General features: G+C 37.0%; 1 protein-coding gene across 1 annotated transcript; it reads right to left on the reverse strand.

Moving 5' to 3' along the window:
* Nucleotides 1-879: 879 nt before the first annotated feature.
* On the reverse strand, nt 880-9,689 carry LOC128214893 (uncharacterized). Its single transcript, XM_052921596.1, has 3 exons — nt 8,447-9,689; nt 5,054-5,085; nt 880-3,199 (listed from the first exon to the last, which is right to left on the reverse strand). Exons 1-3 carry the CDS (start codon nt 9,241-9,243, stop codon nt 2,925-2,927), a joined length of 1,104 nt encoding a protein of 367 aa, XP_052777556.1. The 5' UTR covers nt 9,244-9,689; the 3' UTR covers nt 880-2,924.
* Between the last annotated feature and the right edge of the window lie 4,817 nt (nt 9,690-14,506).

The following is a 14,506-nucleotide window of genomic DNA, read 5'->3' on the forward strand; positions in this document are numbered from 1 at the left end:
AACCTTTAATGTGTTTCACCATTTCTGTTCGATACGACCACCTATGGGTTAAAGAGAAGTAAAGTTTATGGGTAAAGTATCCTATTTTGTCGATACCAAAGAAGAATCGAAGGCAACATGTTGCCTTGTCTTTGACAATCAAATAGAAAATGCGGACAAATCTGATGAAGTCATTGATTTCTGAAATTGCTAACTCTTTAGCTGTCAGTTTCGGACCGCTTTATAAAGGATTCAATAAATACCAATCAATCATTTTGTCCCTTTTATCAGACTAGTATGCGGACAGGTGATCAATTTAATTAATTTGTTGTCATTTATTATTTTATTGAAAATCAATCAGAAAATAATCAATCAGTTAGATTGTAAACAAGCAACCATTTAATTAGAGACGTCTGTTTGGATTGCGTCCCTTTCCTTAGCTCGGCTAAGGGGCATTCGGAACTCCTCGGCCATTTGTATCGAAAACAACCTCGCACGTATGCCGGTTCATCATTAGAAGGAGTTTGTGAACTTTGGAATTATCAATCGGAACACCTCGGTCAGTATTGGGAATTTGTCTATCTCGAAGCTTGCCGGAGATGGCCGAGTTGTTACGATTGTTGAATTATATCATTAATTAAGTGTATAGTTATGGCTTGTATTTGTAGATCTTAATTTTAAATGATTGCCAATGAAGTGTTTTATTGCAAACATAATTAAGATTCACAAGAGTTAAGTCATTTAGTACGCTAAATTGAAATTACTACGCGATCTACTTGCAGCGTAGTTAAAGTGTACCGATTTCTGACATTGTAAACCGTCATCTGAGGTTGTTTTCGTAGAAAATTGCCGAAGAGTTCCGAATGGGCTAAGGAGAAAAAGAAAAGAAAACATTATATATTAATTTATATATTAGTTCTTTTATTTGCAAAGTCTTTAATATTTTAACGCATCATAATAAATAGTATACATGATAATTACACCAACGACACTGTGATATGTAAAATAAATATGAGGGTATACAAAGGAATTACCATCTAAATAAACTGAAAATGTTATGTTGAGCACTTTTATAAAATGGAGATGAATACTACAAATATTTGGTCGATTAAACGATTATCTAATCAATAATTTCAGTCATGTACGTTTATTTGAGTTAAACATTTACGGACTGTAACATCAGGCTCCGTCAAAACCTTAACATTAAGTTAACATTGACATTAACATTAACATATACTAAATAGTTTATTTGACTTTTTACGACCGACTGACAAAACTACACATGACCCGATTGTTTACCTTAACCAGTGTTTGTTTCGTTTACATTTCGAACTAATGTGTTAGGAGTAGGAGGTATCCCCCCCCCCCCACACACACACAAACAAAACCTGCCAACACCTTTAATTGTGTGAAGGAAACGCTAAACAAATTATTTATCAAGTGTGGCCTTATGGTAAGTACAATAATATTTTACAAAGCCATTAATAAGTATTATGTTTAACTACGGTGAATACACTGGCAAGATATTTAACAAATTCATATACAATGTACATAAAATTAACATCTTAATTTCTATAAGTTCATTTTAGCTCGACCGTGAAGACAGTTGCAAGCTGGTGTCAATCACTCTCAAGTCCGTTTCCTGGTTTTAAATGAGTACTGGGCGGAATTCATAAATCTTAAGTCATTTCCTAACTTAAGCAACTTTACCAACTTAAGTATGTTTTTGGTGATATGATATATAAACTTGATAATTAATAATTTCTGGAATATTTTCATTGACTTTACTGAAAAAAACAACATACTTTAATGTTAAGAACGCTTATATAGTTCGTTTGTCCTGACTATGAACATTTAAGAAATCGACAAAAGTAAGGAAATGAACTAGAATGCTTTATAATACGACCCATGATGTTCTTTATGAGAGGCTAAGAGTACGTGCCCATGATGGGACTTGAACCCACGACCGGTGACAGGCGGACACCTATTTAGTTCTACAAGAACACTTTCACTCCTAAAATCACATTATTGTCTGTCTTGTCACTCTCTCAAGACTCATGACATCAGTGTCTGTTCAAAGCTTGGCCAAGTAAATATACCAAGCAGACAGTTCTCGATCAGCCATGCTAGGTCAAGGGACCTTACTTTCGTTTTCGACATTTCTTTGTTACATCCGGAGCACCTCGGACTTTTCGCATCGAAAACAACCTCGGATGTACACAGGTACATCATTATCAGTAGTTCGTAAAAAATCTATTAACAGTTTTAATTACTTAGTGTTTTCATGTATATTTAAGTTGAAATTGTTGCCAGAAAAGTGTATTATTGCACAAATAGTTCCGATTCTTAAGAGTATGTTCATTAATTTTAACTCCTAAATTCCTACGCGATCTACTTGCAGCGTAGATTTCCGACATTGTAAACCGTTCATATTTATCCGAGATTGTTTTTATGGAAAATGGCAAAGCAGTTCCGATTGTTTCTTGTTAAAGCAACACACATTTGTTACACCCAGTAATGTTTTACCTGGTTATAATAATACAACGTCCAGGCATACTACTTTCAACATACACTCATTTCCGTATACCGAATAAATATATGCATATACTTCTGTTTTCATAACATTCTTTGAACCCTTAGCCTCGTTTGAACTGTTTCTCCATTTGCTCATATTTCTTCAGATACAATGAGGCATTACACACAACATAAGTAGAAAGTAGGCGGACCTGTACGCTTCCGACGTCCCACAACGTTCAACGCATTCCCGGTATGCTACATACATTTCTCATCCTCATTGTAGGAGTGTACGCGAAGCTAAACGTGCGTTGCACGAGTAAAACGGATCCGATCCATCCCATAAATCTTGATTATAAAATATTTGATTTATCTATCAATATGATAATATCGAGGTGAGTTGGTCTTTTTTGTCTTGGAGATTATATAATTTATAAAATAAACAGATTCTTCCGTTTCTTTTTGATGTTAGAACTGCGGTCCCGGAAGTACTTGATAACGGGGTTTCCCATCCCGAGTTCAGCAAGTTCCTTGTCAGAAAAGAGTGAGAATCTCTTCCCGTCCACCTTGCACGCGCTCAGGCGGCATACGACAGGATCTGGCACGTGGAGAAGACGAAATATCGTTACCATTTCGCGAACGTTCTGTCCGCACAGGTTACCGTCTGCTGGCAGTGACGTCACTTCCGCTGCGGGAATCGGGGTCACTGAAATGCATGAAAACTGTGTCATTATCCTTATAACAAGTATATTCTAAGCAAGCAATAAAAACAGACATATTCGTAAATAATATACATCGTTTGTGAAGTTTGTGTCTTCTTAAATCTTGATTTTGAAGCTGTGAACTTTGCAGACTGCGGCTGGGAACCAAACTCATATATGCTCCTATCTATTTGACTTTGCCAGACAGACAAAAATATGACTGAGGTCAAGGAATAAGATTATTGATATTTTCTTAAATGCAATTGCTCAATTAAATAAACGTAAAGTTTTCGTTTTTTTATTTAAATCATCGAGTCTTTTGAACGTGCTTACGATCGTCTAGCTAACAATGATTAAATCATCTATCATCAAATGCATGCAAATTGTTGATCTATATCTTGTGGACTTTTATGACAATAATTTGAAACTGTTTTCATAAAGAACCACAACTGCATAACTTTAGGCCACACTAAAACGATGTTAGGTTCTACAGGTTTACCGAACCTTTTTTCTTCAGGAATTGAATTTATAGCTACACTCTCACAGATATACCATTTTTACAACTTTTTTTATTTTTTGTCTTGGAAAGAGCAAATGTTTGTATAAATTTCTCCAAACCAATGATATAAGATTGCTGACAAAAATCAGATCGTAGATTTTCATATTTCCGTTCGCAAATTAATGTTCTATGGCATAAACCGTTAATAACGGTGTAAGAAAAATGCATAAAACATCATTTTTGGACTTAAATATAAAAATCTGCGATCTAATTTTTTGTCAGCAGTCTTATATAACTGGTCTCCATGGATTTTCGCAAAAATTGGCTCGTTCCAAGACAAAAAATAAAACAGTTGTCAAAACGTTCAATCTTTGGGAGTGCAGCTTTAATGTCCTTTTCGTGAAGCTATGTTGCATAAATCAACGCTAAACATGTTGATGTATGTGTCTATCATGAAGACTGAACAGGTACATTAAATGAATATTGATGGGTTATTTCTTTTAACTTACACTTAAGTAGGGCAAGAAAAAAGGGTTTGGTTAGGGTGACATCCTTTTCAAAAACAGGTCGGGTAGGTAGGTGTTTCCTTCTTTCATTAAGCTTTAAATTACGTAAGAACGTAGCTGTCGTTATTGGATAATGGTGTTAAAATAATTAGTATATCAGCATTTATCAGTATTAAGCTTTTAAACTATATATTTTAACACATTCACAAATACTTTTTATTTATTTTTTTTACCAATGGACTATAACAACGTTAGGGTCGGCGCCTATTTCGTAGGTTGGGACGGATAAACCGAACCAAAAGTGTTAAGTGCCTAAGCTAAATTATGTTGTTATTATTTAAATTCACCATTCAAAATATTAATGAGATTGTTGAAAATTGCTTCACCGTAACGCACTACTGTTTTAAAGCTGCACTCTCACAGATGGATTGTTTTGAAAACTTCTATTTTCATTTTTTTTGGTCTTGGATTGAGCAAATTTTGCGTAAATGTCTGGAAATCAGTGATATAAGACTGCTGACAAAAGAGCAGATCGCAGGTTTTCATATTCACGTCTGACAATTGATGTGTTATGGCTATAAGAGCTACTAACGCTTTTAATAAGTAAAATGAAATATTCGGCAGTTTATGAAACTATTGAGATCTGTTCTATTGTAAGTTATCTTATATGACTCAATTTATGGCACTGGACAAGATGCCAAAATGAGCTGATTCTGAGATTATTTTTTAAGGCCGAAACTGTCAATTTGTGAGAGTGCAACTATAAAGCGATTTTTTTTTATTTCGCTCGCTCCAACTTTTTCTTGGCCAAAGCTCGTAGAACAGAACAATTCAGTTGGCGTGGCCTCACTTACCTATTTGTTGTCGCGAGTCGTGTGGCCGCAATCTGAAATGAGGAAAAAAAATAATATTTAAGCATGCATTCACCAAATAACTACCTTCATGCACATCCATTATAATGAATGGTTTCAAAAAGATGTACCGATAAAAAAACGATAATGTGTAGATGACAGAGAAGAAAAGAACATGATCAATATCGCTATGCATTCTGCACCGATGTTTTAATGCAAGGGGAGTGAAAAATTTATGTATGTGCATGTCACATTGTGTTTACGCTTTTCTAAACTCAAAATACAGGAAAGACACCTAATTATGCGGTAGAGACTCGGTACAATACACTGTTTGTACACGCGATAATAGCATGTGCTCTTTAACAGTATGCAGGGGTGGATCCAGGAAATCACGTTAGTGGGCGTAACTTAAGGGCGCAAATGTTTGACAAGCGCCCGTCCCTAAGAACCGAAATGTCTATGGTTTAAAATGTTGAAAGGGGGTTTAGCGGTACTACCCCAAGAAAGTTTTTAACATTTCAAGCCCGTTTTAAGTCATATTACTTGTATATGACTATTTATATTAAAATCAGAGAACTTAAACACATTGAAGCATCTTGAGTTCAGACGTGCCTTTACGTAATATTCGGACTAAAATTTTGAAAAAAGTCATAAATAGCCCGACAGGTCACATTCAAACCATTAAACATTTATATTAGTTTGAACTTATATATTTTACAACGATTGTGAAACAAGTTATAACAACACTATAGTAGTCACTCTCGTTGGAACGATTTTACGCTATACTGTTTAATGTGTTTCCCGGAGGAAACCAACTTGTCCGACTTGGTGACCACAAACCAAATTCAATTGCGCCAAGGCAAGGAATCGAACCAAGGTCATCTAGGTGATAATCGAGTGCGCTAACAACTGCGCTTGCCGGATATGATACATTTATATGAACACAATATCGACGAATATATGACAATTTAATCACGTTGACACAAGCTGAATAAGAACATTCCTAAACGTAGTTTTCGGACAACTACTGGATATAATGTTACATGTAACGACCTGGTAAGTGTTTACTTTGACTCAAATTTCAAGAGTAAGGAAAATCAAACAATGAAACACCAATACGATATATCTGACGATAAAGTTTATCAACCTTTCAGTGAATGGTTAAGTAACAATCGATCAACACTGTGTTAATTTAAAATGCAGATCAACTTGACTTTATAATCGAAATGTCGATATATTTTCTTGCCCAAATTACGTAGTCCATAGTCCACAATGACTTTACTTATTTGTTTATTAAATGAGGGATACAATAGAGCAAAAGCATAAGGATAGCCATAACTATTTGTAAATGGTCGTAAGTTCGATCCCATATGACCAGAGCTTTTAAGTGAGTCCTCAAAATGGACTCCATCCTGCTATTTCAGCGGCGATGATTATAACATGAGCTGTCGTAGGACAGCGCACTCGATTAGACGCCGATTTGTCTTAAAATTGAATGCATTTATGATGTAATTTGTGTCTATCAAAACACAATAAAAAGTATGTGTGTTTTGGAGAGGGGGGGGGGGGGGTACGATAATATGAAGAATGAAGATACGTTATCTACTTGTGTGATGGCCATGAACATGTTCGAAGTATGAAGTCCATGGAATGAACGGTATAGAAGTTATTAGTGAAAATCTCAACTAGCCCTACGGAGTTATGTAACCTGTGTACGGAGTTATGTAACCTGTGTACGCGGAGTTATGAAACCTGTGTACGGAGTTATGTAACCTGTGTACGGAGTAAGTAACCTGTGTACGGAGTTAAGTAACATGTGTACGAAGTTATGTAACCTGTTTACGGAGTTAAGTAACCTGTGTACGGAGTTATGTAACCTGTGTACGGAGTAAGTAACCTGTGTACGGAGTTAAGTAACATGTGTACGAAGTTATGTAACCTGTTTACGGAGTTAAGTAACCTGTGTACGGAGTTATGTAACCTGTGTACGGAGTTAAGTAACCTGTGTACGGAGTTAAGTAACATGTGTACGGAGTTAAGTAACCTGTGTACGGAGTTATGTAACCTGTGTACGGAGTTAAGTAACATGTGTACGGAGTTAAGTAACCTGTGTACGGAGTTATGTAACCTGTGTATGGAGTTATGTAACCTGTGTACGGAGTTAAGTAACCTGTGTACGGAATTATGTAACCTGTTTACGGAGTTAATTAACTTGAGTACGGAGTTAAGTAACCTGTGTACGGAGTTATGTAACCTATGTACGGAGTTATGTAACCTGTGTACCGACGCCGACGAAGTGGCGGATAGTATAGTCGTCCTTATTCATCTAATATTTGAGCAAAACGACGGGGTTTATGTCCTCATAATCAAACTTTAAATAATTCTTAAAACGTCAAATGTTTAACAAAAACAACAATACATGAGTTATACTTTAAAATATACGTGATAGCACACTATAAGCGTGGTTGTGTTTCATTGCGGTATTCATTTAACCTGTAAACAACTTACATTACATGTGGGAGTGGAAATCAACTCTTAATTCAAGAGACATTTCATTCAAAGTGCATCTTTACCCTACTTGTTTCGTATTTATTAAATTTGATATTTTATGACTATATATGAATCATTTACGACAATGTGGTAAATTATAGTTTAAGGTAAGTCATCCATCATTAGGATCCAAAGAAAGTTAGTCCAGTTTAGATATTAATGTATTAAGCTCTCCATTTAAAAGATGCAATGATAAGTTCGTGTATTTAGATATTAATATCGAGATTATTTCTATGTTAAATTAATATTGATTAATCATTATAGAATTGTTTCGCTGACTACATTTTGGAATAACACAATAATGGCGCTACTATTATTATTGGATATATCAAAGGGAAGTTATAAAACCAAATATTACAATAATTAAATAGCAATTTCTTTATTTCAAAAAAAAAAAAAAAAAAAAAAAATATGTCTATTTAAAAAAGCTCTCGGTGAAAACTTCAATGCAAAATACATGTATTCAAATTTAACATTTTGTAACTTTAAAATGAAACTTAACCAGTATATTTTTTGTGCTAACTATGGGTAGAATACCTTCTACTACAGCCTGTACAGAATAACATTTCGCGCCGTTTAATTGTATCCGTTTTAAGTTCGTTCAACAAATTTCTCATTTTAATGAATATGATACCATAGTTCCTTACAATACGTAACTTGTTCTGATACATCGTAAAGGAATGTCAAATAATTCAAAACACATTAATTGACCTTTTGTTATGAAAATAACATTATGTTTCTCCCTGATAACGAACTCCGTGATGGCCATATGCTTAAAAATAAACAGCTTATTATGAGTCAATATTTCATAAATATAAACATGTATATAATAACGAAATGACGTACCCTGATTTTGATCCTCTTAGGGATATAGTGTCCAAGTGTTCCGTGGACGCCCCCGTCAGTTTGGGGTTCTTCTGGTATATGCCCGCCAGTTTCAGGCGTGGCTCGGGGGTCATACTGGTCCGAGGGTGGCCGTTCACTTTCGGCCTCATTATCAGGGTTGAGTGACTGGCGGCCGGGTGTCCGTTTTGAGTCAAATGCTTACCGCCATTACTGACCACCGCTGTTTTCGTATACGGACCATTCGGATAACCATTAGGTTGACCAGTGTGACCATTCACCCGCGGGGAGAGTGTATGTCCAATATCATTATCACTACCGTTTGCGGTCAACCGAACATCTGTGCGTGAATCTGTATAACCCTTATTTTCCAATCCATTTTGAGGAACACCTTCAGTTTTCGCTTCATTTCTGACGAGTTCATCATTTTCCACTGCATAGATATGATCACCATTAATCTCAGAATCAATGTTTATGGAACTATTCCTACTACGTTCATCGCGTTTTTCATCACTGATGTCTATAACTATGCTCTCCAGCTGTGACTGTAAGCCATCTACTCCAGTTGTGTCCGCCTTTTCACTGTCCGGAGTTCGATGACCGCTCCCATGTCCGTTCGTCCGACCGTCCGCGTTTTCGGCGGACATTATCCCCTTTGGTTTTACTCGGTATTTAGACAGCCGCCTCTCTAAAGCGACCTGATCTTCCCTAAATGATTGTCGTGTTTTCAGTTTAACCTCGTGGAACTCTTTCTTCTGTTCAAACTTATGAATACTGTCTTCAACCTTTTCTATTTCCATGTTTTCTATGAACCACACAATAGAGAATAAATATCGACACTTTTATTCGCCTTAATCGGTTTATCTGTTGACAAACGATCAGAGACCGAAGTATGTAGTCTTAATTCGTCATAACACCCACGTATTAGTAATAATCATTGTATAATATTAACCCATATTATTCCATTTTAGAAAAACATGCTGATATTTATCCTAGTTTATCAATGCCCCTTAGGGTCACTATACATTTTTTCATCCCACAACCTTAAACGTGTTAATAAATCCATTATGAAAATGTTATTTATTAAAATCTTGAAATCTTTATAACTGAAGAAAAAAAAGAATATCTAAATAATCCTAAAATCTATTATCCATATTTGCTAAGCATGTCGTTGCTATTGTTTTAAGACGAAGCGAAAAGACAATCATCGAATCAAGCGCAAGACACGCTTGAATCATGAGCGGTGTATCAGGTATACACTCCCGATAAAGCGACACAAACACTCTTGAGTGAAATCACAGGATTGTCGCTCTATACAAAAAACGGTCTTAACATCTCTTGCGGTATAAACATATTTTGAAACACTGTTTGTAAATGGTAAATATGTGAATATCTTATATTAATCATAAAACGATTATTCAATGAATGGTAAGTAGTTACACAGACTAACCCGACTATGACGTGAAACTTTTAACCGAGCGTGCTACAGAGGTAACCCAAAATTATTGCTCCATCCGTGGTAACCCTCGATAAGTGTGGCAAAACAAAAAAAACACAAGTTTCTAGAAGGGATGCATTCGTTCCTAAAAGGGAATGCACGCGTCCCTAGAACCATGCTTAGTCATTTCTTGTATTATCATTGTCATGCGCGGTAATTTCTTGTATTACCATTGTCATGCGCGGTAATTTCTTGTATTATCATTGTCATGCGCGGTCATTTCTTGTATTATCATTGTCATGCGCGGTCATTTCTTGTATTATCATTGTCATGCGCGGTCATTTCTATCATTGTCATGTGCGGTCATTTCTTGTATTATCATTGTCATGCGCGGTCATTTCTTGTATTATCATTGTCATGTGCGGTCATTTCTTGTATTATCGTTGTCATGCGCGGTCATTTCTTGTATTATCGTTGTCATGCGCGGTCATTTCTTGTATTATCATTGTCATGTGCGGTCATTTCTTGTATTATCATTGTCATGCGCGGTCATTTCTTGTATTATCATTGTCATGTGCGGTCATTTCTTGTATTATCGTTGTCATGCGCGGTCATTTCTTGTATTATCATTGTCATGCGCGGTCATATCTCGTATTGTCATTGTCATGCGCGGTCATTTCTTAATTTTATCGGCTTATAATTATACGTCATGACAGTAAAGTTGTAAAACTGCAATTAACGATTAAGCATGGTACTTTTTAGAGGCCGAAAGAAATGCTGGAAATATATGTATTAAGTTTAGTTTGTTGTTTTCTTGTGGTCACATTTTCTTCTCGCCGTAAAAAAATGATGCAGTTTCTTTACATAATTTACATTCAAATTAAGAAGTTCTTCGGTTTTGCAATGTTTGTCTTTACCCAGAGTGTATGAAACCAGGCGCAAATAAAGCGCATACGATCTACATTTTACGGCCGAAAATTTACATTTCGAAAATTGGTAATGAAAATACCATTTCGAAAGCTATGGTGTGTCATTAACGACATACTGTGGTGTCTGTTTATTCATGTTTTACATGTTTAATGTCACCTCCAACAGCAATGTGGTCTGGCTATTTTGCAAATTGAAAAGAGTTGTTGAAAGATATGTCATCTGTATTTTGTGATTCGTATTTCTTGTCCATTGACATGAAACGTAAACAAACACACGCAAGCACGCACCCCCCTCCCACGCACACACACGCATGCACTCACGCACACGCACACACACACACACACACACGCACACACACGCACACACACACACACACACACACACACACACAAACACTCAAACACAGGCACACGAACTCAGTCACTCATATATAATAGTGAGAGTACTGCAACTTGGAGCCAAATTTGGTTAATAAAAATATGATATCGACCATTGTATAAACTATATGGGGTCCGCAATTTATGTACAAGGGATGCTTAAAAAGTTAAAATCACACGTGTATGCACATACACTGTGAGCGGGGAACCAAATCACAAAAGTTTACCGCAAACACATTAATACCGACTCCTTCATCAATTCACCGTCGGTTCTTTCATTCGTATTAACACTAATTGCGATGAATTCATTACACTTAAGTAAACATAGAAACTTCAGAAAGAAATAAAAACTCGATGACAAAATCAGCCCTATGGCTTTATGATCATAAACGAAAACAACATTTTTTATTAGCTGAAAAATACAGGTGTCACCAAGGCTAAACAAAGTGTTATTTTGTAGTACACATTTTTTTGTACAAAATTTACCATAGAAAGGAATGCACGTGTTCCTAAAAGGGAATGCACGCGTTCCCAGAAGGGAATGCACGCGCCTCTAGAAGGGAATGCACGCGTTCCTAGAAGGGAATGCACGCGCCCCTTGAAGGGATTGCACGCGTTCCTAGAAGGGAATACACGCGTCCCTAGAACGGAAAGCACGCGTCCCTAGGAAGGAATGCATGTGTACCTAGGAGGGAGTACAAGCTTTACTTAAAGGGAATATCCGCGTTCCTAGAAGGGATTGCACGCGTCCATAGAAGGGAATGCACGCGTCCATAGAAGGGAATGCACTCGTCCCTTTTGCATGCGTATCTAGAAGTGAATGCACGCGTTCATAGAAGGGATTGCACGCGTTCATAGAAGGGAATGCACGCGCTCCTAGAAGTAAACGCACGCACGTGTTCCTCGAAAATTAAGTGAAATGCGACCTAAACATAATGTAAAACCAGCATTTTTTGAGAGTTACAGTCAAAGGTCACTCCTAACATATACCATGAGCTAACAGTATAATCAACTATTATGCCTTTCGCGAACATTTCTGCATCTAACTTTTCAGCTTTTATTCAAATGACGTTTGCCGTCTCACGTGTGCTGCAATGGAGGAAATATGAACATATGCTACAAAGCAAATATAAATCACAGTTGTGACATAAATAACTTAATTAACGGAATGGCATTTCATTTCATGGCTTGTGGCTGTGCATACAAGCTAGGCTTATATATAAATAATAGTTATGCTGCAGCTTGACAGTGCTGCGCATAAATATCCTGACGTTTTTTAAATATTCTGTCAAACTTCAGACCACTCGGAACTCCTCGGCCATTTCCCATCGAAAACAACCACGAAGCAAGTAGATCGCGTAGTAAATTCAATTTAGCAGTTAAATATAATGACTTTACTCATGGAAATCTTAATTATTTATGCAATAATACTCTTCCCTGACAATCAATTTAAACATAGATATACAAAATATACGTTAAAACACTACAATTCATTAATACTATTATTTAAAATGTTACGAACTACTTCTACTGATGTATCGGCATACACCCGAGGTTGTTTTCGATGGAAAATGACCGAGAAGTTCCGAATGACTTCACAAGCCCAAGGGACATATCTGGTATATTTTTTAAACAGACATTGGATATCGATAGTCCCTTTTACTCAGTACTTTAAGAACATTTTAGATACAAATACAAAGTATTTATCAGTATATGGCTAAAGCCTGTCTCACACAGAACACGGTTGGGCACACGGTTCCAATACGGTATACTCGGTTATACACGGGTTGACTGGTACGAGTATTGAGCTCCAACCGTGCCTGGGGATGAGTTAGTACGATTTAGACTCGAGTGTAGCACGAGTATGTACGAACAAAGCACGGATATACTCGGTCAAGCAAGGTTTGTCACGGTTTGAACACGATTTGCAAAATATTTTCCTACGATTGTTGTACGGTTCCAAGTACGGTCTAGTACGGTCTGTTACGGCCTAGTACGATTAAACACGACTTTTACTCGATTAACTGGACATTTACAGGGTTTACATACGGTCCCACCGACTTTTGTTCGAGTTATGCTCGAATTTATCACACATTCGTGTATGTTTTGATATAAATTGACTCGTTTTGATGGCTTGGCTTCATAACTTTTCGAACTTTCAACAATGTGGCCCTTTTTGTATTCTCGCTGGTAGAATCTTCCATGGTGGGGATTCTTTTGGGGAGTTTCTTCTTCTTTGGATGCATTATGTAGCAAGTACTCTGTTGTTTCAAGGTGGCAGCAGGTAGTTGTGTTTTCTGTTGTGTTCGAGTGCTGTATGATCATACACGAGCTTTGTACAGACGCAGAGACCGTGTCTGGTCGTACTTGACCATGTATAATTCGTACTTGGTCGTATGGCGATCGTATGAAACCGTATTGGTCGTATGGCGATCGTATAAAACCGTGTGTACACTCGTGTGAATCGTACGGTGATCGTGTGATATTCGAGTGTTAATCCGGGTGTTGGATGTAGGGCTTGGGAACGGTTTCACACGATTCCATACGATTTATATACGATATTGACACGGTTGAGCTCACTCGTGGAGTGTACTTCATGTGCGGTTGTATATACGGTCTCGCACGGTCTCACAGGTCTCTCACGGTCTTGTACGATCGCTAATACGATCATACACGGACATGGCACCCGTGCCAGTTTTTTTAAAAGTTTTAAAAATCATACACGGCTTTCACGGATACACTCGAATGGCCAGAGTGTAACTCGGATAAGGCCACGGTTGGTTCGGTTGTATGTACGGTTTACACGGGTGGTCAACCGTATAAGCCGTGTGTTCTGTGTGAGACAGGCTTAAGTTATGAACATTTATATATAGATCATATGCATAAATTGTGTTATCCGTACACCCAGCAATGCTCCAGCTAGGCATAAATAGCGGGTTGGAGCACCCCGCTGCCCTTTTCCAGCACCCTGCTCTGTTTTTTACAACCTGCGGTGCCCTTTTGTTTTACAGAGTCATTTTTCAGAAATAAGAATAAAAATAATAAATATACATTATTTTGACACTTAAGTAATTTGTAAAGATAACAGCTAAGGTATTCATAACAAACTATTAGTATTAAAAGTGGTTACAACACATACACAATATAGATTGAACATTGGTCCTTGCAAGTGCCCCATTAAGGCTCATTCACTGTGCATCATAAGTGCCCTTTCTGACCTAGCACCCAGCCCTTTTCCAATCCTGGCTGGAACACTGCCCGTTATATTTAGATACTTCCACAACTAAACCAAGACAGACAGTTTTATATCATTTGTAA

The sequence above is a fragment of the Mya arenaria genome, chromosome 13 (genome assembly GCF_026914265.1).
Source record: "Mya arenaria isolate MELC-2E11 chromosome 13, ASM2691426v1".
NCBI classification, from domain to species: Eukaryota; Metazoa; Mollusca; class Bivalvia; order Myida; family Myidae; genus Mya; species Mya arenaria.